The 24,519-nt window shown below is 45.7% G+C and overlaps 1 protein-coding gene across 1 annotated transcript in view; it reads left to right on the top strand.

The window, feature by feature from the left end:
- TLL2 (tolloid like 2) overlaps positions 1-24,519 on the top strand; it is a 118,880-nt gene that overhangs the window by 8,201 nt on the left and 86,160 nt on the right. Inside the window, 1 exon segment of the mRNA XM_032491193.1 lies at positions 15,077-15,187. Within this exon segment, the coding sequence (XP_032347084.1) occupies positions 15,077-15,187 (111 nt within the window).

Raw genomic sequence — 24,519 nt, forward strand, 5'->3', positions numbered from 1 at the left:
AAAGCTAGCCCCTGACTGGAGCGGTGTGAATGGTGTTGAGATGGAGCCTTCAGGTTCCTCCCAGCCACTCCTCTTTCCAAAAGTATCCCTCCAGGGTCCAAATAGCTGAGGTGCAAGCAGGACCTGGGCCCACATCACATCTGATGGCAGTGCATATCCTTCTGCCACGGATAGGCAAGCAATCTGAATAGAGGTCATAACTTCATTGGTCCCCAAACCTTGGCCTTCTTACCCCTCACCATGTTTCTTAAGAGGAAGAGCAATGATATGAACCCTCACAGTGGTTACAGTGTTGCCTTAGAGCTTCGGGCCACACCTGATGGTTTACAAAGCTCTTTTCTTCTGTTCTCTCCATTGGGCTTTCAAATAGGAGATGATCTGAGCACTCACAGGAGATGTTCAGGGCCTTTATGATCCTAGGCACTGCAGGACATAGTCTGGGTGCCTGCACAGAGGAGAGACTCGGCTAAGCCTGCACAGGACATTGAACTTGTAAGTGGTTGGATAATGACCTCAAACCCCTGTTCTCCCTTCAAAGCTCATGGCCTCTCCAACCCTGGAGCAGCTCCCCTTTTCCTGGCTCTCTCTAGTTAGCAAGCATCTCCCTGCTGCCCAGTCTGAAAGTCATGTTTGTACACTTGTTCCCCAGAGTACCATAGCCCACTACCTTCTCCCTACCTTTTTCTCAGTCTTGGCTAGGAACCCAACAAGGATGAGGTAATTCTGGCCTTTGAAGTACTCTCAGTCCCAAAGCGTAGGGAAGAATAAATGAATAATACAAGATATTGAAATGTAACTGTCCCCTCTTTGTTCCTCCATCCCTTTCCCAGAAGGCCTAGGGAAGTGCATGGGTGTCAGGTCTGTTGAGGACGATGGGTCCAGCCCCTCTCCCCACCCCAGAGGGAGAGGAATTAGAGGGCCTGCGTTTCCTAAGGAGGCTCTGTGTGAGTGGCAGCCTGGGTGACAGACCAGAGCAGTGGAACATCCTGTTGAAGACACTACTTTTGGCATCAGGTAGCCCATGGCCTGAAGCCATGGCCTGAAGCCACACTACTTGTGTGGTTTTGAATAAGTTTCTTAACCTCTCTGAGCCTCAGTCTCCTCATTTGGAAAATGGGAATGATAGGAAAACCCATCAAATAGATTTGTTCGAGGATTGAATAAGGCCGTGAACATGAAATGTTTAGTGAGCATCATTAATTGTTAGCTCTGCTCCTTGCTGTTATGATTAGTCCTGGTATTGTTCCCCATTTAAGACTTTCCCTATAAGTGACAATCTCTCATCAGCCTGTGTAGGCTTATCTCTCCCTCTCAGGGCTGCAGAGAGTTCTCTTGGGACCCAGAGCATGTGGCAAGTGATAATTTATTGCTTCACAGCTCGCTCGCTCTCATCCATGAAGCAGGGAGCGGATAATAGATAAACCAAATGCACAGAAGCAGGTTTCTCATGGTATCCTCTTAGCCCGCTCATAATACAGTTCTGCCTGGATGCAAACATAGCAACAGGAACCGAGCTTTCCTGCTGATTGGTTACAGACCTATCTGTGATCACGCCACCCTCTAACCACTTCTGTCAATTACCAATAAATATTCTCAAGCTCGCCTGCACGAGCACTTGAGTGTTGATGTTCAGCCCCGAGTCTTTGCCCACTCCACCAGCTGGGCCACTTATCTCCCGGCTCATCCTGCAATTTGCACCGAGCCTCCTCCCCTTCCTCCCACCTGGGTTACTGGCCTTGCGTTGATGTGAGACTGGCGCAAGCCAGTTTCCCACAGGAGCAGGCTTCCTTCTGCCTCAACTTTTTTTCATTTCCTTGGATCAGTTCTCCTCCCTGCTGAGCTGTCACTGGTTCCCCATCCTCCGCCTGAGCTCAGAGTCCGCTGTGGCTTGCTGAGGTCTGGGCCCTTTGCTGGCAGGTGCCAGGTGGTATCTGGTGGTGGTGCCAGGTGCTTCAACCAGAAACGGGGCTTCATCCTGGATATGGGTCCCTCCCTCTACCTCTCATGCAGTCCAACCCAAGTCCTGCCAATTCTGTTTCCAAATTTAAGCCCATTCACTTCTCCCCATCTTTACTGCCCCATTTGGTCTAAACCCCACTGGCTCTCATGTGGGCTTCTGCAATGGTACCTGAACCTGCCTCCTGGCTGCCCCCTTGCTCCTTGACTTACATGTCCTTCCCCAGTCTTCGCCCCGAGGCCCCCCTAGGCTTGACCTCAATCAGGTCCCCTCTCTTAAATCTCTCATCACTTTTGTTTCCCCTCACGGCATGTTTGTAACAGGGTATGCAGTCTGAAACAGGGTGTAGTCATTGTGGGACTATTTATCTGCTCAGTGTCTGTCTCCCTATCAGACAATGAGTTCCAAGGGATAGAAACTAGACTCATTTAATTTCCCAGTCACCAGTACAGTGCCTGGCACATGCTGGGTGATCAACAAATACTTGCCAGATGAAAAACGGAGCAAATGAGATACTATAGGGATTTGGAAAAGGTAGCAATCACCGTAAGACAATCAAAGAAGGCTCCCTTGTAAGGGGGTTGATGAGACCTGAACTTGGCCGGGATTTGAAGAAGGCGGAATGCAGAGAAAGGCATTTCAGGTAGAATAAACATTGAGAGTCAAGGCGAGATAGCGGGAATGCTTTGGCTATGTCTGGAGCTGGGAGATGACCCGGTTTACTTTGCAGACCAACAGTGACAAGATTGAAAGAGGCTTAGAACAGTGAATAGCAAGCTGAGACATTTAAAACATGCCCCTTGAGAAATGGGGAGCTATTGATGGGTTTTGAGCAGAGGACTGTTATAATGAAGACATACAATGCTTAGGATCTGTAGAAGCAGGAGACAGGAGGACCACCAGGAGTTCCTAGCCCTGGGAGCTTGAAGTCCAGAGTTGGACCTCAGGAACAGAAAGGAAGGGAAGATGGGGGAGAGAGCATGGCTCTGTGTGTGGAAGACGTGCCAAGCTGAGCTGTGCCTCAAAGTCATAGTGAAACATAAATGAGTTCACCCAAAGATGCTCATCAAACCTTGGGGTGCCCTTGAGATGGGCAGGAAAGGGAGATTATTTTTTAACATAAAACAATTTTCTTAATTACACAGCTAATACATATTCACTGGAGAACATTTAGAAAATACAGAGAGCAAGCAAGAGTAAATATTTCCTGTAATTCCATGGCCTAGGAGTAATTGTTGTTAACACTTTGTTGTATATTCTTCCAAATTTTTCTATACATGTGTTGTTTTTTTAAAAACGTTGTACATATTGTTTTAAATCTGCTTGTATTTCACTTTCATTTAGTACCATGAACCTCCTTCCATGACAATAAAGATGCTTATGTAATAAATCTACTTGTATAGCATCAATTTAAGTTGTTTTGTGCATAATTGTATATTGTTGTATAATTTAATTTAATTAGTCCCCTATTGTTGGACACATAGATTTTTTCCAATCGTTTGATTTTATAAACAATCGTGCTGGAGTCATCCTTGTTGCTAGATTATTATGTTCATTAAAAAAATTTTTTTAGAAAATAATTCTACCCTTAGAATTGCTGGGTCAAAAGCATAGATGCTTTAAGGGCTTCTGATTCTTCTTTTCAAATTGCCCTTTAATTTTTTTTCATCTCTTTGCACTCTTATTAAGATTAATATTCTGTATTCTAATTTTTAAAATCTTTGTTGGTTTGGTAAGAGAAAAATAATTTACAATTTCTTCAACTTGCATTTATATTATAACTGTATTTCTTTTTCAAATGATTTTGAACTTTTAAAAATATATTTTGACCATTTGTATTTCTTTTACTGTGTGCATTTCTTACTTATGGGCTTTTTTTCCTTCTTGTTTATGGACTATTTTTCTTTCTGTTTATGCTCATTTTTCAAATTAGATGGTCATTTTTAAATGGTTGTAGGAACATGGTTGTAGGAACAATGGTTGTAGGAACCATTGAAGATTAAGACTTCAACCTTTTATCTATCATGTTTGTCACAAATAATTTTGGGAGAGAAGATTTTTTAAAAAGAGGACGTTTATTCTGTACCCTATCATTCACTTTTTCCATGGAGATGACTGCATGGCTCTGTCAGTTAAGATTGGGTTAAACTGGTAGTAATGAACCCATGTTAATTGGCTGTGGCCATCGGGGTCCAGCTTGGGAGACTGAAACCACATCAGTAATTTGAGAAGTAATTCAAAAATTTAATATAAAGGATTATTAACTAGCAAAAGGGGACTGACTATTAAAGGAGGCAGAGAGAACTTCAAAGAAAACAGGAATAACAGATATAGGTAGCAGTTATTAGGGAAGGAATAAATTTGGAAGAGTTCACCCCCATTCCCCCCCACCCCCCAGGCTATAACTTCATAGGAGGGAATGTGGCTGTGGCCCACTGAAAATTTTGAGATGCTGCAAAAAGGCTGACAATTGGGGAATTGCCCATTGGAGTCCGGGCAAAACTCTGAAGGTTGGGCACCTTCAAGTTGGGTCTCCTGAACACTGCTGGCAGCCACTCCATCGAAGCAAGAAAGATGAGACTACAGGAGCCAGGAAGAGAAGTCCCATTCCTTTGTGGTGTCCCTCTAGTGCCCTCTACTGACAAAGCCTGATGTGCCCGCTGACGAAGGAGAAACGTTTCAGGGTTCAGCCCCTGTATCACAAAGCATGACAAAGAAGGGTGGATTTAGAGCTGAAAGGCAATATACTGACAAGCTGGAACACTGACCTAAAGAAGTTAGAGGTTTATTTCTCACATCAAAGTCTGGAGGTCTGCAATCTGTGGCCAATATGGCAATTCTGCTCCAGGAAGTCGTCCAGGGTCCAAACCCCTTTCAGCCTGCCCCTCCACTCTCCCTAAGCTGAGGCCCTTGTCTTCATGGCCCAAAATGGTAGCCAGAGCTCAAGTCATCACACATACAGTCTTGACAACACAGGCTTGGGAAAGAAAAAGGACATGTGAGAGAAGGTTCCCAGGAGATGCCATTTGCCACTTTGGCCTTCCTCTCATTGGCTGGAAGTTAGTCACATGACCAGATAGCCATAGGGGATTCTGGGAAATACTTCTTCTGGAAGGCCTGGAACGGAACATCGCAGGTCCTATAACTAGGGAGGAAGGGAGACAATAAGCAATCTCTGCCACTTGCTGGACCTTTATGAAAAGAATTTAGTCAAAATGATGACAGGCCCATTACCACTGATGAACATTTACTAGACACACACGGTAAGATCTTAGAGTCAAGTCTTGTGGAACGTTAGAGCTGGATGTTACCCTCCGGATTATTCTGTTTTTCGTGTTTCCTGTGAGAACCCCGAGGGCCTGGAGGGGCAGTAATGCGTGGTGAATCACATGGATAGCTGCTGGCATGCCTAGGCAGTGGATCCCAGGGCTCATTTACTCTCCACCTAGTGTATCTTTCCCCTCTCTGCACGACTTAGGGTCTCCAGTGGGCTTTTGTCTTCAGAATGAGTCCTCCATAATTGCACTGGTAACTTAATGCTCTACAAGAGATCATTACACAATGGACATATTAGGGCTTATGAGATATGCCTGACCCTGGAATCAGGCACATAAAATGCAAAATTAGAGCCCAGGAAGCTTCTGGCTTTTAGGGCCTAAACTGCACCCTTCTCTCCGTTACTCAGCAGAGGCCATGTGAGCTTAGACTATGGGAAAACAGCAGGTATGAGAGAGTGGTGAGTCATATACTGCTGGAATTAGGCAGTGAGCTGTGTTATCTTAGGCCAAAGTAGCCATTCACTTTACCAGTCAGAATGCCATCTTCCTATTTGGCTATGGAAATAATGCAAGGATTTTCTTAGAACAGCAATATAAGCCAGCAATATAAGTAAGGGACTCCTTACAGAGGCAGAATTAAGGGAATCAAGAAGAGCATGAGGCACCCAAAGACCAGCAAGTCTCCCCTGTGGTTGAAGGGTCAGGGGAGGGAGCAGTGTTACAGGAGCTGGAACTGTGCAGGAGGCAAAGTGGCCAAGGGACACGGCACCAAAGCAGGGAGAAAGCAGGGAAGAAATGCCTTCATTTCTCCCCCTTCTTCCCTCTGATCACCAGGGTCTCTTCCCGGTTGAATGCAACCAGAAGCCAGAGAGCAGGCAGACCTTGGAGGAAGAGGTCCATAGCTTCAGCCTTCCTGGGCACAGAGCAGGGCAGAGAGGGTGGGAAGTAAGTATAAAAAGAATAACTTGAATCATAGCTCAGGTCTTGCTGCAGATATTCATTTATGTGGATGGAGCTATTTTTCGTATCTTTACAACATAAATCTGGAAATGGCCCGTGTGCGGCACCTACCATGCCACTCCTGCCCCAGGCCAGTGGCAGGCATGGCTAATTGATCACGGGCCCTTTTTCTGTAGGTCCATGTCACCTCACAGCACTCAGAGAAAACATTACCAGTTGAGTGGGATTGGCACGTGAGATGAAATGTATTTGGAGCTATAAAACTTAAGTAGCCTTGCAGATATGTCCTACCTGCTCATGCCAATCTTTTGTTTTCTGGGAAATTACCTGAGCATGTATTTCTTAAGCCAGGTGAGTCCTGTTTGGAAAGCCAAGCTGTGGCATGGCTCTGAAATACATTGGTGCAGCCCCCTTGAAATATAGATGAAGAGGCCAGGCAGGAGACCATATCTGCCTTGAGCAAGGTGGCCACCAGCCTACCTGCCACACGGACCCTTTTGGTTCCTCTGTAAAATGGGATGGTGTCAGCCAAGGCAAAAGGCAGGACTGGGTGTTCTTTTAAGGTGGAATTAGTGTTCAGAGCTGAGTTCCTCTGTGGTATCCATCTGTGTGTGGTGCTCTCCTAGGTCCTGATTGACCTTTTTTAAAAAATTTTTTTTATTGAAGTATAGTTGATTTACAATATTGTGTTACTTTCGTATGTACAGCATAGTGATTTAGTATTTTTGCAAATTATATTCCATTATAGGTTATTACAAGACAATGGGTATAATTCCCTGTGCTGTACAGTATATCCTTGTTACCTATTTATTTTATATATTGTAGTTTGTATCTAGAAATGCCATACCCATAATTTGTCCCTCTCCCCTTCCTTCTCCCCTTTGGTAATCACCAGTCTGTTTTCTGTATCTATGAGTCTGTTTCTGTTTTGTATATACATTCATTTGTGTTATTTTTCAGATTCCATATGTAAGTGATACCATATAGTAATTGTCCTCTGTCAGACTTATTTCTTTGTCTGACTAAGCATAATATTCTCTAGGTCCACCCATGTTGCTGCAAATGGCAGTATTTCATTCTTTTTTATGGCCAAGTAATATTCCATTATATGTATATGTATGTATGTATGTATGTATCTCACATTTTCTTAACCCAATTTCCTGTTGATGGGCACTTTGGTTGCTTCTGTGTCTTGGCTATTATAAATAGTGCTGCTATGAATATTGTGTTCATGTATCTTTTTGAATTAGTGTTTTTGTTTTTTCTGTATATATACCCAGTAGTGGAATTGCTGGATCATATGGTAGTTCTGTTTTTTGTTTTTAAAAGAAACTCCATACTATTTTCCACAGTGGCTGTACCAGCTTACATTTCCACCAACAGTGTACGAGAATTCCCTTTTCTCTACATCTTCTCCACCATTTGCTATCTGTAGAGTTTTTGATGATAGCCATTCTGATGGGTGTGAAGTGATACCTCACTGTGGTTTTGATTTGCATTTCTCTGAGAATTAGTGATGCTGAGCATCTTTTCATGACTGACTTTTAACACAGAAAGTCCTATGGACTCTCAGGTTTCTATTGTGTCCTCTCGGACCCCTAAGATCAGATTTTAAATGGATTTGAATAGAAATTCTTAGCTGGAACAAACAGCCAATGGGTTACGGACATTGCCAGCATGTTGCAGGGCATAGATGGCAAATAGGTTCCCAATTCATCTATCATTTCCATCCATTTGTGCTGGTCCTCTGCAGACTGCATTGCAATGGATTTGGAGGCTGTGTCCAGGTTCAGTAGACAAGAGGGCAGTGATTAATTAAGGATATTTGCACTGGCAGAGAGGGCCTAAGAGGGACACATGTTTGTCTCATATTTGTCATTCCTGGTGAAGGGGAGGAATACTGGTTTAAAGTCAGCAGATGTGGCTCCTAGATGTAATATTTTGAGCAAGTCATTTAACCTTCCTGGATCTCAGTTTCCTCATATGGAAACAAGGACATTTCTTAGATGACTTTTTAACTCTCTCCACCTTAGAAATTCCATGATTTAGAGTAGTTTTTTTAAGTCTTCAATGTAAAACTTGCAACAAATCTGTTTGATCCAATTACGCTATTCCCAGCTCCGGACCCCTCTCTGCCATATGCTTGAGTGACTAAGCCATCCATGCCTTGTGAAGGCCATTTCCCCAGGCTGGAGCAGCTGGAGACCCTGGAGACAGGGAGCCTCCCATACTAAACAGATTCTCCTCTTTAATCTCAAATGAAAGATCCAGGAGGCATGATTCACATCTCGCCTGTTTCCTCTCCTCTGTCCTCCGCAGGCCTGAGCCTCTCCCCTCCTGCTCTGCAGACGCGCCTGAATGCAGAGTCCTGAAATTTAGGTTCATGGTTTCAAAGTTCATGGTCCTGAGAATAAACAAAAAAACTATTGTGGTTGCATAGAGCTGTGGACCCCATTAACACCGCCCCATGAATATTTATAGCGTGGAACTACAAAAGAACATAGAGGCCATATTGTATTTCCTAGAATTTTCTTTCCATGGGGTCCTTTCTCTGTGGGTCACTTTAATGTAAGCTTTGCTTATTTAGTTGCACACTTTAAGCCGATTAACTTTTTACTTAAAAAAAAACCCTCCCTGTTTGTTTGTACATACACTCCCTTGACAAAGATTCATAGAAAACTGCTTTAAACCTGTTAAATCCCTCTGCTGGAAACTTGAAGTGAACTAAATGTGTCTCTGGGTAGGATTTCCCTGTAACTCTCCCCGCCTCTGGCCCCTCCACCCCACCTCAGCCTGGTTCCTGAGAGGAATTCCAATGGTTCAAAGGCTCCAGATTTAGTTCCTCCGGTAATCTCAGCTTCTCTCTAGATGACTGTCTCACGGAACGTCAGCGAGGTCCTTCCTGAGCGGTTTGTTATGGGGATGGACAAACAGCAGGCCCTGGGTGGATGCTCTACGTTTCTCTAATAGAAGCTGTGGTGAAATTAAACATTAGAGCTGGAGGGACCCCGAGACATCCACTCCACTGGTCTTGAAACTTCAGTGGGAGCGAGTCACCTGTGGGGATGGGCGGGGCATGAGCTTAACACTGCATATTGCCAGGCCCTGTCCCTGGAGATTCTGATTCCATAGATGTGGGAGGGGCCTGGGGAATCTGCAGTATCAACGGTCTCCTCAGGCACTTCTGACAGAGTGGTCTGTGGCCCTGCCTCCAGAAACCCTCAGCAGGTTCAGTTGTCTCCTTGTATGGGTGAAGAAAATGCCACCAAAGGGAAGCGTGACCTGCCCAATGTCACACGGAGCATCCAAACTCCCTCTTCCCGGTATAGACCAGTGGTTCCATACTGCTTTAACTTGGGCCTTTCGTGTCCCAAGATGCAGCTCCACTGTGGAACATTTGTGATTCCGCCATAAGTGGGAAGCTAATAGGAAAATAAACGTCCTGCAAGTCTGGGCTGTAAGTGTGGAAATGAAATCAGGGAATGGCCTGGTTGGTGGACGTGAGATGAGGTGAAGTGAGTACCTGCTGGAGGTCATTCCCACAGAGTAAATCTGGGACTCTGTCAGTTTTGGAGTGAGCCCTGGGGAGGCGCAGGGCTGTGACTGGGATGGACTGGAAGGTGCGAGGTGGGGCCAGAAAACAGTCTTGCGGAGGGTGTGGTTGGTGACTGAAGGCAACAGTACAGTTGAAGGCATCTCCCTCTGACTGGGCTTCTGCCTGCTCACAAGCTCTCCAGCTCTGCAGGCCCCAAGCCAGGGGCCAATTAACACCCCCAGGACCCTTCCTCCCCACCATGAGACTCTTGGGATCTCGGGTGGGGCGGAGAGTGAAGGACCCTCTGGCCAATGCCTCCTGCTTTCTGTCCCCTCCAAGCACCCCCACTGGGCTATCCAGTCTTGGCCAGGCCAGTAGCTCATCTGGAAACAGAGCTCATACCTTTGACCTTGAGATCAGCCCCCACCTTGAATCTCAATTCTAAAACCTGGGTCCTGGGTGAGGCAGGGAACTGAACTCCAAGTTTACAGCCAAGAGGCCTGTGTTCAAGCCCCGCCCCCTTCTCAGAGTTGTACCAGGTGGCCGGGCTCAGCACTTTACTTTTCAGTGCCTCAGTCCTGAGAGAAGAATGAAAACACCAGACTTGGAAGCAACAGAGAGAGCCGTTCCAAGATAAAGGGGCATGTGTTGGAAGGGCGTGAGCTCCCTGTCACCAGAGGTGTGTGAGAAGAGGCCACTCAGACATCATATGGTGGGTTGGGTCCCCTTCTAGTCCTAGGAGTCAGTAATTCCTGGAGGACTGCTGAGGAGTGCAGCAGTCTCCCAAAGGTGTTCCTTAGGATGGAAGATTCAGTGAAGAGAAATTCCAGGGCAACCATGTTGGGAAATGCTGCGTTCTCTTTCTCTTGGAGAGTTGTGATATTTTTTAGGATTGTAAAGGCTTGAGAAGTCCTGCAGTAAAGAAAGCAGTTTATTTCATTTATTGAAATATAGTTGACTTATGATATATATGTTTCAGGTATACAACATAATGATTCACAATTTTTAAAGATTAGACTTCATTTATAGTTATTATAAAATATTGGCTGTATTCCCTGTGCTATAAAATATATCCTTGTAGCTTATTTATTTTTTGCATATTAGTTTGTGCCTCTTAATCCCCTACCCCTATGCTGCCCCTCCCCTGTTCCCTCTCCACACTGGTAACCACTAATTTGTTCTTCTTATTTGTGAATCTGCTTCTGTTTCATTATATTGACTATTTAAGAAAGGAGTTTAAATAGTATTTATTACCTTCTTAGAATGTGAAACTTTGGTTGAGGAGGGCTGTAATCTGGGAATCAGGGAGGCCTCTTTTGACTTGAAACACTCATGAAGCCTCACCCTGCCTGCATGACCTTGGCCAATTCCTACCTCCTCACTGGGCATTCCTTTGAGGTTAATGTATAGAAGGCATGTAGCCTGATCCCTGGGAGAAAGTACCCCTGTTCGGCTGTAGATGGGGAGAAGACAGAGGGCAAGATGCTGTGCTGTGAGGACCCTGAGATGGGAGCTGCAGTGATGGGGCCTTTCCCTGCAAGGAGTGGGTCATGGTCATCTTTTGCAGCCTTGAAGGTCAGGCTCATGGATTAGATGGGAAACATGATATAACTCTAGAAACCATGAGGGACTTTACAGATATTTATTGTTATTACAGAAGAGTGCTGGAGCTGGCGCTTACCTGCTTGGAAGAGCCAATGGTACAGACATCCTTCAACTCCACATCCTGTGACTTTGATGTCAGCCATGGTGGGAGTATTTACACCAGGGAAAGGAGGCTCTCCCTTCCCCCAGCCAATTGTTAAATATCAGCAGACTCTTGATTATGTATCATTAGAAAGTATTTCTTTAAAAGTAATCTCCTTTTATATTTTCAAATTTATTATACAATAGCTTTAAAGTTTTATTGACTTCTTTAAAGGTTTCTATCTTTGATTTCTGAAAAGCAGTTTTCCTATTGTATTTCATAATCTATTCCTGAAATAGTTACTCTCCAGAGCTTTGTAACAAAACACTACCACCTGGTGGCAACTCCCTGAATTGCAGGTTGGAGATCCAGCGGGGTCAGCCAAGACTGGAGCAGGTGGTATCTTCATTGATGTGCATTTCAGGTGCTTCCTACCGCCTATCCATTCAAATCCTACATTTCTGTGGAGAATTGCCCGGCTTGACCTCTTCATTACAGCCATGAGAGGCATGGAGAGGCCTTGATCTCGGGGGCATGGTTGAAGGAGGCAAAGTCTCCGGTGCCTTGAGTCAGAGCTTCTCAAACTCCACTGTGCGCACGATCTACCTGGGGATCTTGTTCACAATGCAGCTTCTGAATTGGCGGGTCTGGGGTGGGCCCTGGGAGTCTGTATTTCTGTCAAGCTCCAAGACCAGGTCGATGCTGCCTGTCTATAGGTTACATTTTGAGTAGCCAGGGGTTGGTGGTGGAAGAAGAAAGTTACCCAGGTGCTATCACCTGGAATCCACTGAGAGTCTTCTTTTAGGAGACTGCCATGGGCTATCCTTTGCCTTTTGGTAAAAATTCCATAGCTGTATGCTTTGAATGTACAGACTTAGCTCATTTGATTCTAAATACTGTTCAGCCAATTTATTGATTTAATTTTAAAATTTTTATACTTTTTATTTATCTGGGATTTATTTCGGTGTGTAGTATGACATTCAAAAGCCAACCTGACTATTCTTCAAAGAGCTAATTCATTTGTTTCAACATAATTCATTGACTAGTGCCTCTCTTTCCACAAATTGGTGAAACTTCCTTTGTCATATATGAATTTTCTCATGTAGCCTAGGGATTGCTTCCAGACTATTTCATGTTGCAGGGTTGTCGAAGCCTTATAACATATTTTGGTGTCAAATGAGGCCAGCCCCCCTTGGGTACTCTTTTTCTTGATGGTTATCACCTAATTATGCAGATGAACTTTGATATAATTTTATCAATAATAAAAAATTATTGGGACTTTGATTGAAATGTATTAAACTTACACATTAATTTGGAAAGAACATTTTAGGAACATAGTATATCTCTCCTTTCATGTCAATCACTTTTTATAGGTTTTAGTAGAATTTTACGTTCTCAGCATAACACTACTTTTTGTGTCAAGGTTATTCCTAGATATGTGATGCTTTTGGCTGCTATTTGAAACAGAATTTATTATTTTATTTTATACTACCTTATTTATGTTATATTGTATATTATTTAAATTTTTATTTTATATTATTTATATTGTATATTTATAATACAGTCATGAGCCACATGTGGCAATTTAAATTTAAATTAATTAAAATAAAATAAAATTTTAAATTCAATTCCTTAGTTACACTAGCCACATTTTGAGTGCCAGTAACCACGTGTGGTTGGTTAGTGGCTACCATATTGAAGAGCTCAGGTATAGAGTGTTCCCACCATGACAGAAAGGTTTAGTGCAGTGCAGTGTAGTGGGTTTATTTTTAATCTTGAGAAACCTCCATGCTGTTTTCCATAGTGGGTGCACCAATTTACATTCCCACCAACACAAGGGTTTCTTTGTTGCCCCATCTTTGCCAACACTTTCCTTTCTGGTCTTTTTGATAACAGCCATTCCGACAGGTATAAAATGATGTCTCACTGTGGTTTTCATTTGCATTTCCCTGATGACTAGTGATGTAGAGCATTTTTACGTGTAACTATTGGCCATCTGTATGTCTTTGCCCATTTTTTAATCAGATTGCTTGTTTTTTGCTATTGAATTGTATAAGTTTTTTTTATATATTTTGGGTATTAACATCTCATTAGAATATGGTTTGCAAATAATTTCTCCCACTCAGGAGATTGTCTTTTCATTTTCACTGATGGTTTTCTTGCTGCACAGAGGATTCCTAGTTTGATGTAGTTCCACTTATTTGTTTTTGCTTTTGTTGCTTTTGCTTTTCTGTATCATATTAAAAAAATCATCGTCAAGACCTATGTCAAGGCGTTTATTGCCTATGTTTTCTTCTAGGCGTTTTATGGTTTCAGATCCTATGTCCAAGTCTTTAACCATTTTGAGTTAATTTTTGAGTTTGGTGAAAGATAGTGGTCCAGTTTCATTCTTTTGCATGTGGCTGTCCAATTTTCTCAACACCATTTATTGAAGATACCTTTCCCCATTGTATATTCTTGGCTTCTCTGTCCTAAATTAATTGACCTATTTGTGCATGGGTTTATTTCTGGGCTATTTGTTTTCATTGATCTGTGTGTCTGTTTTTATGCCAATATCATACTGTTATAGCTTTGTAATATAGTTTGAAATCAGGGTGAATGATGCCTCCATGCCCAATTCTTTTTAAAGCCCTTATCTTTCTTGTACCTTGTCAAACACAGCTACTGGCAACCAAGGCATGCCATTAACATTCTAACTCCCAGTCTCTTCATTTGAAGCCATAAGCTCATTCATTTTATCATCTGCCTTCCAAGTTAATGCGGGCAGTGGTTTTATCAAATACTTTATCACTGCGTAACATAGATCACTTCCTTCCAGCCTTCAGTAAAAGTTTCCTTGACATTCACTGCCTGGCCCAAAGACAATGGATTTTTGTTACAATAGCGTACCACTGCTGACAGCAATTAGTCAGGATATAGTCAGTATTAGTCAGGATAAAAAGGTTGTGCTCCAGTAACAAAGAGCCACAAATCTCAGAGACTTATGAAAATAATGGCTTTTATTTTCTTCATTCATGTTACATACCCACCCTAATCTGCCATCCCTCTGCTCCACATCATGTTTACTCCAGAACTTAGGGAGACAGAGTCACCTCTACTTGGGACATTGCTTGTCCTCTGGGAAAGGGGCAAGAGGACATGGTGAATCATGCACTAGCTCTTAAAGCTTCCTCTCACATTTAATTGGTTAGAACAGGTGAAATGGCCAATCCTGACATCAATGGGGCAGAGAAATAGAATCTTTTCCCAGGGAAGGGCAGCAAATACTGTGAACAAAAGTATCACTTATTAGATTATCCTTTTTCTTTTATATCCTGTGGACTCTGAAGAAGAGAGAAGCAGCTGTCTTTGTGGGGTGGTTTTGCCCAGAGCTGCCTATAGTGACAGTAAGACAGGGTGACCTTTCAAAATACCTTACAGACCTAGGCCTTTGATCTTCATGGTGGTTGGTCCCAGCCATGTGGCTTTGATGCACAGAATTATTAGCTGTTGTTCTTCTTTCTCAACAAGCCCTACCTTTTAGGCTCAAGGAGAAATTTGATTGGATGGACTGTCATTTATAGAGCTTGCTACTCAGCATCCAGTGCCCTCTGGACCACTAGTAAATTCCTTTCTTGATCTCCAGCTTAAATCAACCCACTTATGTTTTTTCTTCCCAGCTGTCTTTTGGGGAGACATTGCCTTAGATGAAGAGGACCTGAAGTTATTTCACATCGACAAGGCCCATGACTGGGTCAAGCAGTCTGTGGAGGAAACAGGACACAGCACAGGTGAGTACTATGTTCCCCTACCCCTGCCCTGAGGGACAGGTCGGGGACTGCAGCAAGGGTAGATGTGGACCCCAAGTCATCAGTATGTGACCTGTCAGTCCAGTGCCCACCTGTCGCTGGAAAATCAGAGGGGTCACTCCTCCTTCTCCATTGCAGGCTGTAGAGCTGGAGCCTCCAAGTTTGCTTATCCTTCTAAGAAAATCTTTGTTTGTCTCTTTATCCAAAGGTTCAAACTTGAGCTTAGAGAGTTCAGACTGGACCTCAGAATAGGTTCTCAGGACTCTGGCCTCAAGGTCCAGCACTTTCCAACTGGAGAGAATTCCAGGGTGGACTCCATTGAGAGCATCTTTAATGGTGATGCTAATAGTGATTAGCACTGGGAGGTTACTTGCTCAGGGGTACTGTGCACTTGCTTGGCTGAAAACCCAGGAGAAAAATCCCCTGGGGCTGGGAAACAGACTTTGATTACTCTTCTCCCAGCCTCCTTCCTTGCTTTCACCTTGGGGTGAGTAGTAATGGAACTGGTCTCTTGAGTTCTCCTCCCCATCCTGCCCACTGGGCTCAGATGCCTCCCTTGTGTGGAATCTCTCTTCTCAGAAGCAGCCCAGGGGGCCGAGCTGTGGGGGCTGATGAGCTGTGTGGCTGATGGTGGCTTATTGTTCAGTGACTAAAGCTCATGTGTGCTTGATGCTGCACTGTCTCTGCTACCTGCAACCCCTCCGCCCACCTTCCCTTCCTTTCTTTCGAGGAGTTTTTTAAAAATGTGGTAAAAACAGTTACCGTAAGATCTACTCTCTTAACACATTTTTAAGTGTACAGAGCAATATTATAAACTACAAGCACAAGGTGATAAAGAAGCTCTCCAGAACATTTATCTTACAAAACTGAAGTCTTATACCCCCTTTTAAGCACTAGCATGGGCCTAATGCAGTGCTGGTAGGAGAAAGGAGTAAGCTGTGACCTCTGCCTTCGAGGAGACCTTTCACACCAGGCAGACAGGGCTTTATGCATTCTTCTGTTGACAGACATGTGGACAGTTTACAGTTTGCGGCTATGATAACTAAAGCTGGTACTGACATTCTTCTACATACTCTTCGGTGGACACATGCACTCATTTGCATTGGGCATGTGTGTACCCAGGAGTGGAACTGCTGGGTCACGGGATGTACATAAGTTATTAGTAGATGCGGTCAATTTTCCCACTTGGTCGTACTGATTACACCTGTGTGGGTACATATCGATTTGGAAAACAGGACAGGTGACCATGCAGGATCCAAGGAGGCCTTTGGGTCTTAGTCTCTCCAGCTTGGGGACCCCACTCACACCCTCTGGGCCTGCCCAGATACCATCACGAATGCTCAGGGTTCCTCCTGCTGTCCTTGGGGACCTGCCATGGCACAGCATGGGGATCCCAGAGAGAGGCTGGGTCGTGGCCAGCCACCCTGCTAGCTGTATGCCCAGCTGCTGGAGAGTTGCCTGCCCGGAAGGTGGCCTGAGAATGCTGCAGTAAAGGGAAGCCTAGCAGCCCTGCCTTCATCTCCCAAGGCCGCCATGGTCAGCCTCATGGTCTAGGAACCTGAGTATCCGTCTTCTCGTTCCTTCTCCCCTGTGTGCTGAAAGGAGGCAGAGTCCACATATATTCCACTCTAGATACCCCTAGAGGTGGCCCAGCACCTTGTGCCTGGCCAGCATCATTGGAGAGGGGAGAAGGAAGAGGCAGACGGGGACCAGCAGGCCCTGGAGCCGTCTCCCAGGGGCCTAAGGGATGAGGAGTTCTAACAAGGCTTTGCTCCCAGGAAGGCGGTGAACGCGCTGTCACTGTCAGCAGGCCTTGGCGTCAGACTGCCTGGGAATGAGTCCTCGAGCTAGGCCTCAGTTTCTTCATCTGTCAAATAGAAATAGTAGTCATCCTTACCTCAGAGTAACGTCATGCAGACGAAAGGAAAGAATACTTGTAACGTGCTGAACACAGTAACTGGCACACAAGAAATGCTCACTAAGTATCACCTCTGCCTCCTCTTCCTCATTATTAGTAGTAGAATTTATAGAAAGAACACTTACCGGGGAGAGTTTAGGTTAAAGTGGAGAATGGTAGATTTGCTACATACTGGTAGGAACTTTAGGGGCCTGGGCATGAAGCCTTTGAAACATGTACCTTTCTGCTGTTTCCTCCTTCCCGAGCCTGAGATATGTATTTTTTGGGGGGGGTGTGTTTTTATGGCAGGGTGATTTTTATCCTGATCACTTTTCTCTGAGGGTCAATAGTACTTTGCGACTAAAAGAGTTATTTTATTTTCAGAATGGAATATTTAAAACTGTTTTTGCTGATTAAACTAATACTGCTGGCTGTGAAGAAAAAAAAAAAGTCCAATAGCTCAAAACTGTAGAAAGTAGAAAGTGAAAATCCCCTTTTATCCCCACCCCAGGGGTCGCCGTCATGATCTGTTTGCTGGATTCCTTCCAGCCTTACTGTGCGTGGGCCATGTGTCTTTTAAATGTAAAAGGAAATTTTCTTAATACCTTCGTGTGTAACCTGCATCTTTAACACCACATCACGGATGTCTTTTCATGCAGTACTTTGTGGTCTCTCACATTTAATGTACAACTCGGCCACCATTTATTGAACTAATCCATACAGAGGTGCATGAGGATAGATTCCTTTTTTTTTTTTCTATATTTTTTTTCTATTAGAAACATTGCTGGTGCGAACAACATTGTGCATAGATCTTTAAATATTTGCTTTGATTTAAAAAAAAGCTAAAAAGGAACCACACCTTTATCCGTTCTTTGTACTTCTAAATGTGTGAAAGGATGTACTCTTAGATACCGGTTATCTCATTTCCAAGCCTCAGTAATTATGCCTGGTTTTTTTTTGGGGGGGGGGGAGTGCAGGGAATAGGAAGAGGGCTAAATCCCTGGAGGAGGGTGGGATGCAGTACAGCCCTGAAGGTCTCTTTTCCCAGGTTTATTCTGTGAACTTGGAGCTGATTTCCTGGTTGCAGAATGAAAAGATGCCCTAGAAGTGACTTGGTCTGCATCATTTCCTAGATGTGCCCAGTGTCCCAAATTCAGTCAGTGGCAGAACCAGGACCAGAACCCCAGTTTCCCATATCTCAGGCTGTGTGTTCTCCCTTGTACCTACCTGTCTGCCAGATGCCAGTTAGAAGGAACGGAGGACAACAGAGGTGCATGTAGTCATTCCTTTGCCAGCCCTGGGAAAGCAGGCTGGAGTCTTTCTAGACTGGGAATTGAGCAAAGACCTTGTGCCCTAGGTGGCTTAAGGGCCCACTCAGGGCACTGTGCTGGCCACGAAAAAGCCACTAAGGGCTCTGGGACCCCAGCAGGGAGCAGCCTCGCTGTTAGCTTAGTTCCTCAGTCTCCCTGTCTCCAGTCTCTCCTTACCCATCCTTCCAGGTGAGCTCCTGGGTCTGATTTTGCAACCACTGTACTAGGTTGAAAAGCTTCCCATCCACCACCAAATTTATGTTTACCTGGAACCTCAAAATATGACCTTATTTGGAAATAAGAGTCTTTGTGGATCTAATTAGTTAAGGACCTTGAGCTCATCCTGGATTTAAAGTGGGTCCTAAAAATCCAATGACTGGAGCCCTTGGATGAAGAGGGGAGGATACCGAGAGACACAGAGAGGATGCTGTATGAAAAGGGAGACTGGGATGATGCAGCTCCAAGCCAGGAGCACCGAGGACTGCCGGGAGCTGCCACGAGCTAGGAAGAAGCAAGGAGGAGTCTCCCCTAAAGCCAGCAGATGGAGCATGGCCCTGCCAACACATTGATTTCAGACTTCTAGCCTTCAGAACTGTGAGAGAATAGATTTGTTATGAGCCACCCACTATATGGTAACTTGTTATCGCAGCCCTGGGAAACTTACACAGCTCTGCTCCTTAGAACCCATCCGTGGCTCCCTCTCACTCATCAGAAACATTTCTCATCTGGCCCCGAAGGCCCTCCACGCTTCATCCACAACCTGCACATCCAGCTTCCGTCCCTCTCTGCATCCTCCAGCCAAACACAATGACGTCGTGTCTGTACAGGCCCCAAGGGTCCTTTCTTCCAGCCTTCAGTTCCAAGTCTTCATTCCACGGAAAAAAGACATGAATGTCCAGAGACAGCCAAAGACTCACCCAGGGCCCTACAACTGGTGGGATTTGTGACACCTCTTTACTCAGCACAGCTGCTGGCTTGAGAGGCCATTGGGTTTGAAAGAGCTGTTAAAATCAACCTTATTTGTTGCTGGGGGTTGGGGAGCAATATTTCCACCCATGTGCAGACAGACCTGTTCCCCTGCCGTGAGAGCTGCCAGAGGAAGTGGCAGCCGCCTCTGGGATGTGTGCGGGGGCAAGGAGGCAAGAGCGCATTCTTCAGGGAGAGAAAGTCCTTCTGTGTGCATTTTATTTGCAGTGAGAAGAATGGGAGTTCTGGGCAGGCATGGGCCAAGCTGTTCTATGAATGGGGCCCTCGAATTAACATTGCAGAGTTTCCTAAAGCTACTAATCGGATTAGCTGTGTAGTGAAGGAAGTACTTAGCGGGACACACACCCAGACACACACGCAGGCACACACACCACACACACTCTCCCATCCTCTTGCATCCTCTTCAAGGTGGTGCAGAACCTGACAGCCCCCTTTCTGAGTTCTGGGACACCCCCCACCCTCACCCCCACCCCCACACTAGATGTGGAGGAAAGGCCCGTGCTGTTGATGTTTCGGACTTTTTGTTTGTTTGTTTCTTCTCTAAAGAGTCTAGGAGGTGAAGTTGAAGATTCTCCTCTTTGCAAATGTTTGGAAACGTGGAGAGGAAATCTCATCTTGCAGTTACCTCCATCCGGGTAATGGATCTGATTTCTTGCTCTTTGTAATGAAGACTCTGAAAGGGGAAGTGGTTTTGATTACTTCCTGGCTCTGATGGAAGCTGTCGTTTCCCGCCTTGTCTATTCTGAGCCACTGGGCCATGTCCATCTCTATTTAAGAAACCAACCTTGTGCTAAACCCTCACTTCCTAAACTCCTACTGTCTGTGTAAGGCATCCGCATGAGCCCGATGTTTTGGCCATTGGAGTTCAGAATAATAAATTAGCCGGAGAGAGTCAAAGACATGAGTTCAGATAACTTGCCTCCTCTCCCTGGGCCTCATTACTCAGTGGTGGACCCCACAGAGACTTGGACTCGAGTTCCTTTTCCTACTCTGTCCGTGACTTGGAGGAGCACATACTACCTTCACCTGCCCCAGCGTTCCCCTCTGAATAGAGAGCCTCATAAAACCACATCCTCATTTCTTTTGAGCCAGTTTGAGCTCTGGACTTGAGCTCTGGTGTCTCAGGCCAGAGAAAAGAGAGGAAGCAAAGGCCATTGGGCATCAAGGATCTAAATCTAGGCACGAAATGCTAATGCATAGCCGTGAGAGACCCAGGTGTATTACATGGGTTTCTGGGCTCTGCCTTCCAAGGTTTGAGGGTCTAAAAGAGACCCAACACGTCTCTGATCCCAATACAGTTTTAGCTCTGAGGTCCGTGAGGGTGAGGTTATTTTGAGCAGCCCCATCAACAGGCTGTGGTTTTTGCATCTTTGCTCCTGTGGAGACAGTCCCCAAGCTTGGTAGACATGGCTTCATCTTTTCATTAATTTTCTTTATTGGTGATGAGAGTGCTGCTAATTGAGAAGTGTCCAGAAAGAAATGGGGGCAGTGGTGGCTTTCTGTGACATCTTGTAGAAGGGGCAATGCCCTGTGCGTATGGATTAAAACCAGGGTAGACTCTTGCTGGAGCAGTTCATTGGATTCAAGGCTGTCGTCTCTCACATCATGCAATGCCAGTGCCATCCCTGTGAGGTCTGGTGGCCTCTGCTGCTGGACCACTGGCTTAGACAGCTGAAGAGGGACAGGAAGCTGTCAGGGGCACTCTCACTCACTCTTCCCACTGTCTCCTGAAGAGCTTTGGAACAAGGTCTTGGGGGCTTCCTTTCTCTACATACATTGTACTTGACATTTGTGATTTGCAGACCCTTCTGGGAATTTGAAGAATATTTTCAGCACTTCTCTGAGAAAAAGGTACATACACAATTTTGCTTGCAATTTCAAGAAGTTAACTCCCAAGTTATGAAACTGGTCCACGGTCCCCCTTTTCTGTCTGATTCCACTCTGCTGGAGATGGTCTTCTCACGTGGACATCCTGGATCCTGTAGAGCTGCAGTGTAGAAAGGTGTGGATGTTGGAGTCAGGCAGGCCCCTCTGCTCCGTACTGATTAGCTGTGAGAGGACTCCTTCCTTATTTATTAAGTGGGATATTAACACCTGTCTTGTGGGGTGGGACGGGGAAGTCTGGTAGATAAGGCATTTAACCCCGAGTCTGACACCTGGTAGGTGCTCAGTAAACAGTAGCCACGTGGTTGGCTCTTCTGCCTTTTCTTTGCCTGGGCCCACCTCTGTGTCCCAGACTCCACACTCCCGAGATGCCTTGGAAGTCTTTTCCTTTGCAGTTCTCTGCCTGCACCCTCCCTGGGGTCTCTGGAGCTGGGCCGCCCCCAACATGATCTGGCGGGATACTTGGATTTAGAGCTCACCAGCACATGGGAAATCTCTATCAGTCCGCAACACAAAAGCCTCCTCTAGTCCTCCTGAGTCAAACTCGAGGTCATGAAGTTGGCCACACAGAGACCTGAGAGTGGGTTAGATGCTGGTTCTTCTTTGATAGCAGCAACGAAAAGAAGAGCAAGCATTTATTGTGGGCTAATTATGTCTTTAATGCTCTACGTACATGATCTCAGTTAATCTTCACACAACAGCTCCATGTGGTGGGTGTTGTTAGTACCTCCAGATGTGAAAGCTAATGTTCAGAGAGATAGGTAACCTGACTTCGATCACACAACTAATTATTGGCAGAGCCACGACTGCGACTTAATTTGGTGTAATGCCAAAGGCTGATTTTAGCCTCTACACTGCACTGCTTCTAGAAACAGCTGCTGGCATCACCACTAACCCTGTCGCCTTGAGCTGTGAAGATTTGGTCTCCCCATCAGTACCCCTGAGAGATGATGAGTAAAGGCAAGGACGGGTTTCGTGCCCTTTTGGGGACGCCCTCATCCTGCCTTCTGTTGACTCAGGTTGCCGTTCAGTGTGTGCCTTGCTGCATCCACTAGACTGTCACCAGCTGTGACTTGTCTTCCTTTGGTCCTGGCCCTCCCTCTTCCATTCCAGCATCAGCCTGGGCACAGACAAACCCTTGTGAGTTGTGGATGGAGCCTCAGGAGTGCCTGATGGTGTCCTTGCTCCTCTGCTCCCCCAGGCCAGTTGGGGTTAGGACTGTTTATTTGAGTATATGATGCCTGGAGTTTGAGCCAGCAATGAAAACAAAGCTCGTGCTCAGGGGTGGTGCCCTCGGGCTGGGCAAGCCCAGATCGCCTTGTACGGAGTGTCTTAAAAGGGTATCCTTTGGCCACGCAGACAATAGTTTATCTTTCCTGATCCCTTCATACAGATCCCTAGGTAGAAAATGTGGTCCTTAGGTCTTTTCCAAACCAGAGATGGGGTGCCGGCATTTCTGCTCCCTCCTCCAGGGCTCCCCTCAGCCCTTCTCTTTGCAGACCTCCTCCCGCCCAGCTGACAGCTCCATGTCACCCCTGCCCCTCCTGTGAGAATTCGCCTTGGCTTCCATGGTCGAGAACTTGATCTCTATGGCAGCACTGCTACTCTGGCATGCCCTGCCCTCCCCTTGTGTCTGCCCTGCAGCTCTGCTGACCCTCTCACACCATCTTCTTGCTTAGAGTCCTTTTTCTCTCTCTCTCACTTCCCTCCCTCCTTCCTTCAAGTAACAGATGTTAATTGGGGACCAATTCACACCAAGGATGCAGCAGTACCCACCTTCTCTTCTGCCTTTACCGAGATGGAGTTTTAATGACGGAAATGTTTATGGTCATGCTTTGGGAGTACTGGAGGAATAGGGCAGGCTGTGGGGGCAGTGGGACCTGGGACCCAAAGAGCTCTCTGGTGTGGGGCACCACCAACCTCCCAGAAGAGGCATGGTCCCCTGGGCAGAACTTACACCTGGAGAGAAGGCCCCAGGTGATGACTGTCATCCAGGCAGGGGTTGGGGTTGGGCATTCAACCTGGGGCATAAGACCTGATGGGAGAGCAGGACTCAGGAATGTTCCTGTGAAGGCAGAGACCCAGGCAAACAGCATCAGAGAGGCCTTTAAAAGAACTCACAGAGAGTTCCAGTGCTATGCGGGAGCTCAGTAGGACAAGGCAAGGACCCCTGGTTTTTCTGCGAAGAGGGTATTAAGGAGGCCAGCAAGGCAGAGACGTGGCCTGAGAGAATAAAATGGGGACAAGGATCAGAAATTAAGCAGAATCCCACAGATCAAAATCGGGGTCAAAGATGACGTGCTGCTGAGCCCCTCGAGTGTTGAGCCCGAACTCCTTAAACCCTGCTGACCGAGGACAGGGCTGGCTCAGAGCACAGACAGCCATCAGCAGCTGGGTGAGGAGGGGAGGGCTGGGGTGCAGGAACCGGGCAAGGCCTGGCAGTTATTCTGCTCATAAAGTTTTCAATTTAGTAAGATGATTTGAAATGATAAAGAGGCATCTGATAAAGTGCACATGTGCTCTCTGGGAAGGAAAAAAGAATGCAACATAAGGATTCTATCATGTCGTTCCCTGGGGCCTCATTCGGAGGCTGACTTATATCTTGGGTTGAAGCCAGAGTTCACTGTGAACTTGAAGTGTTGGGAAAAGTCAATTCACCTTTAGGCTGATTTTTATTGTCATCACATTTGTCGGAATTTGAAGAAACTGGGCTGGGAGTCCACTTGGAGTCCCAACGGGGTGCAGAGCCAGGTTGGGGAGGGGCAGTGACCACCCTTGGGCACCCATCCAAGGAGCCGTTATCCCAGGACCCCTCATGGGCCTGGAATCTGGGAGCCTGAGTCAAAATTGGGAGATTATCTTGAGAAACCAGGACAAACAGGAGTTTAGTGCCTGATACTCTAAGCGAGGTTCTTTCAGTTTTGAGATACAGGATCCCACTCAAGAAAGCTCACATAAAAGAATTTATTTAAGGGTATATTCCCATGGCTGCCTAAGGACAGAAGCAGAAGAGCTGGCCTTCTGGGGACTCAACTAGAAATTGGAGAGAAAAGAACAAGGCTGGCTTCTTCTCTCAGGGACCACAGAGTGTCTCATTTTTGCTTCTTCTCTTCTTTTTGCACCTGACCCATCATGGCCATCATGCCCAAGTCTACACCATGATCCTTCTTCTCGAGTGTTTCCCACTGAATGCCTATAGTGCCCACCTACATAGGGGTCCTGGGGAAGCCCAAGGA

This window comes from Camelus ferus, chromosome 11 (assembly GCF_009834535.1).
Source record: "Camelus ferus isolate YT-003-E chromosome 11, BCGSAC_Cfer_1.0, whole genome shotgun sequence".
Lineage (NCBI taxonomy): Eukaryota > Metazoa > Chordata > Mammalia > Artiodactyla > Camelidae > Camelus > Camelus ferus.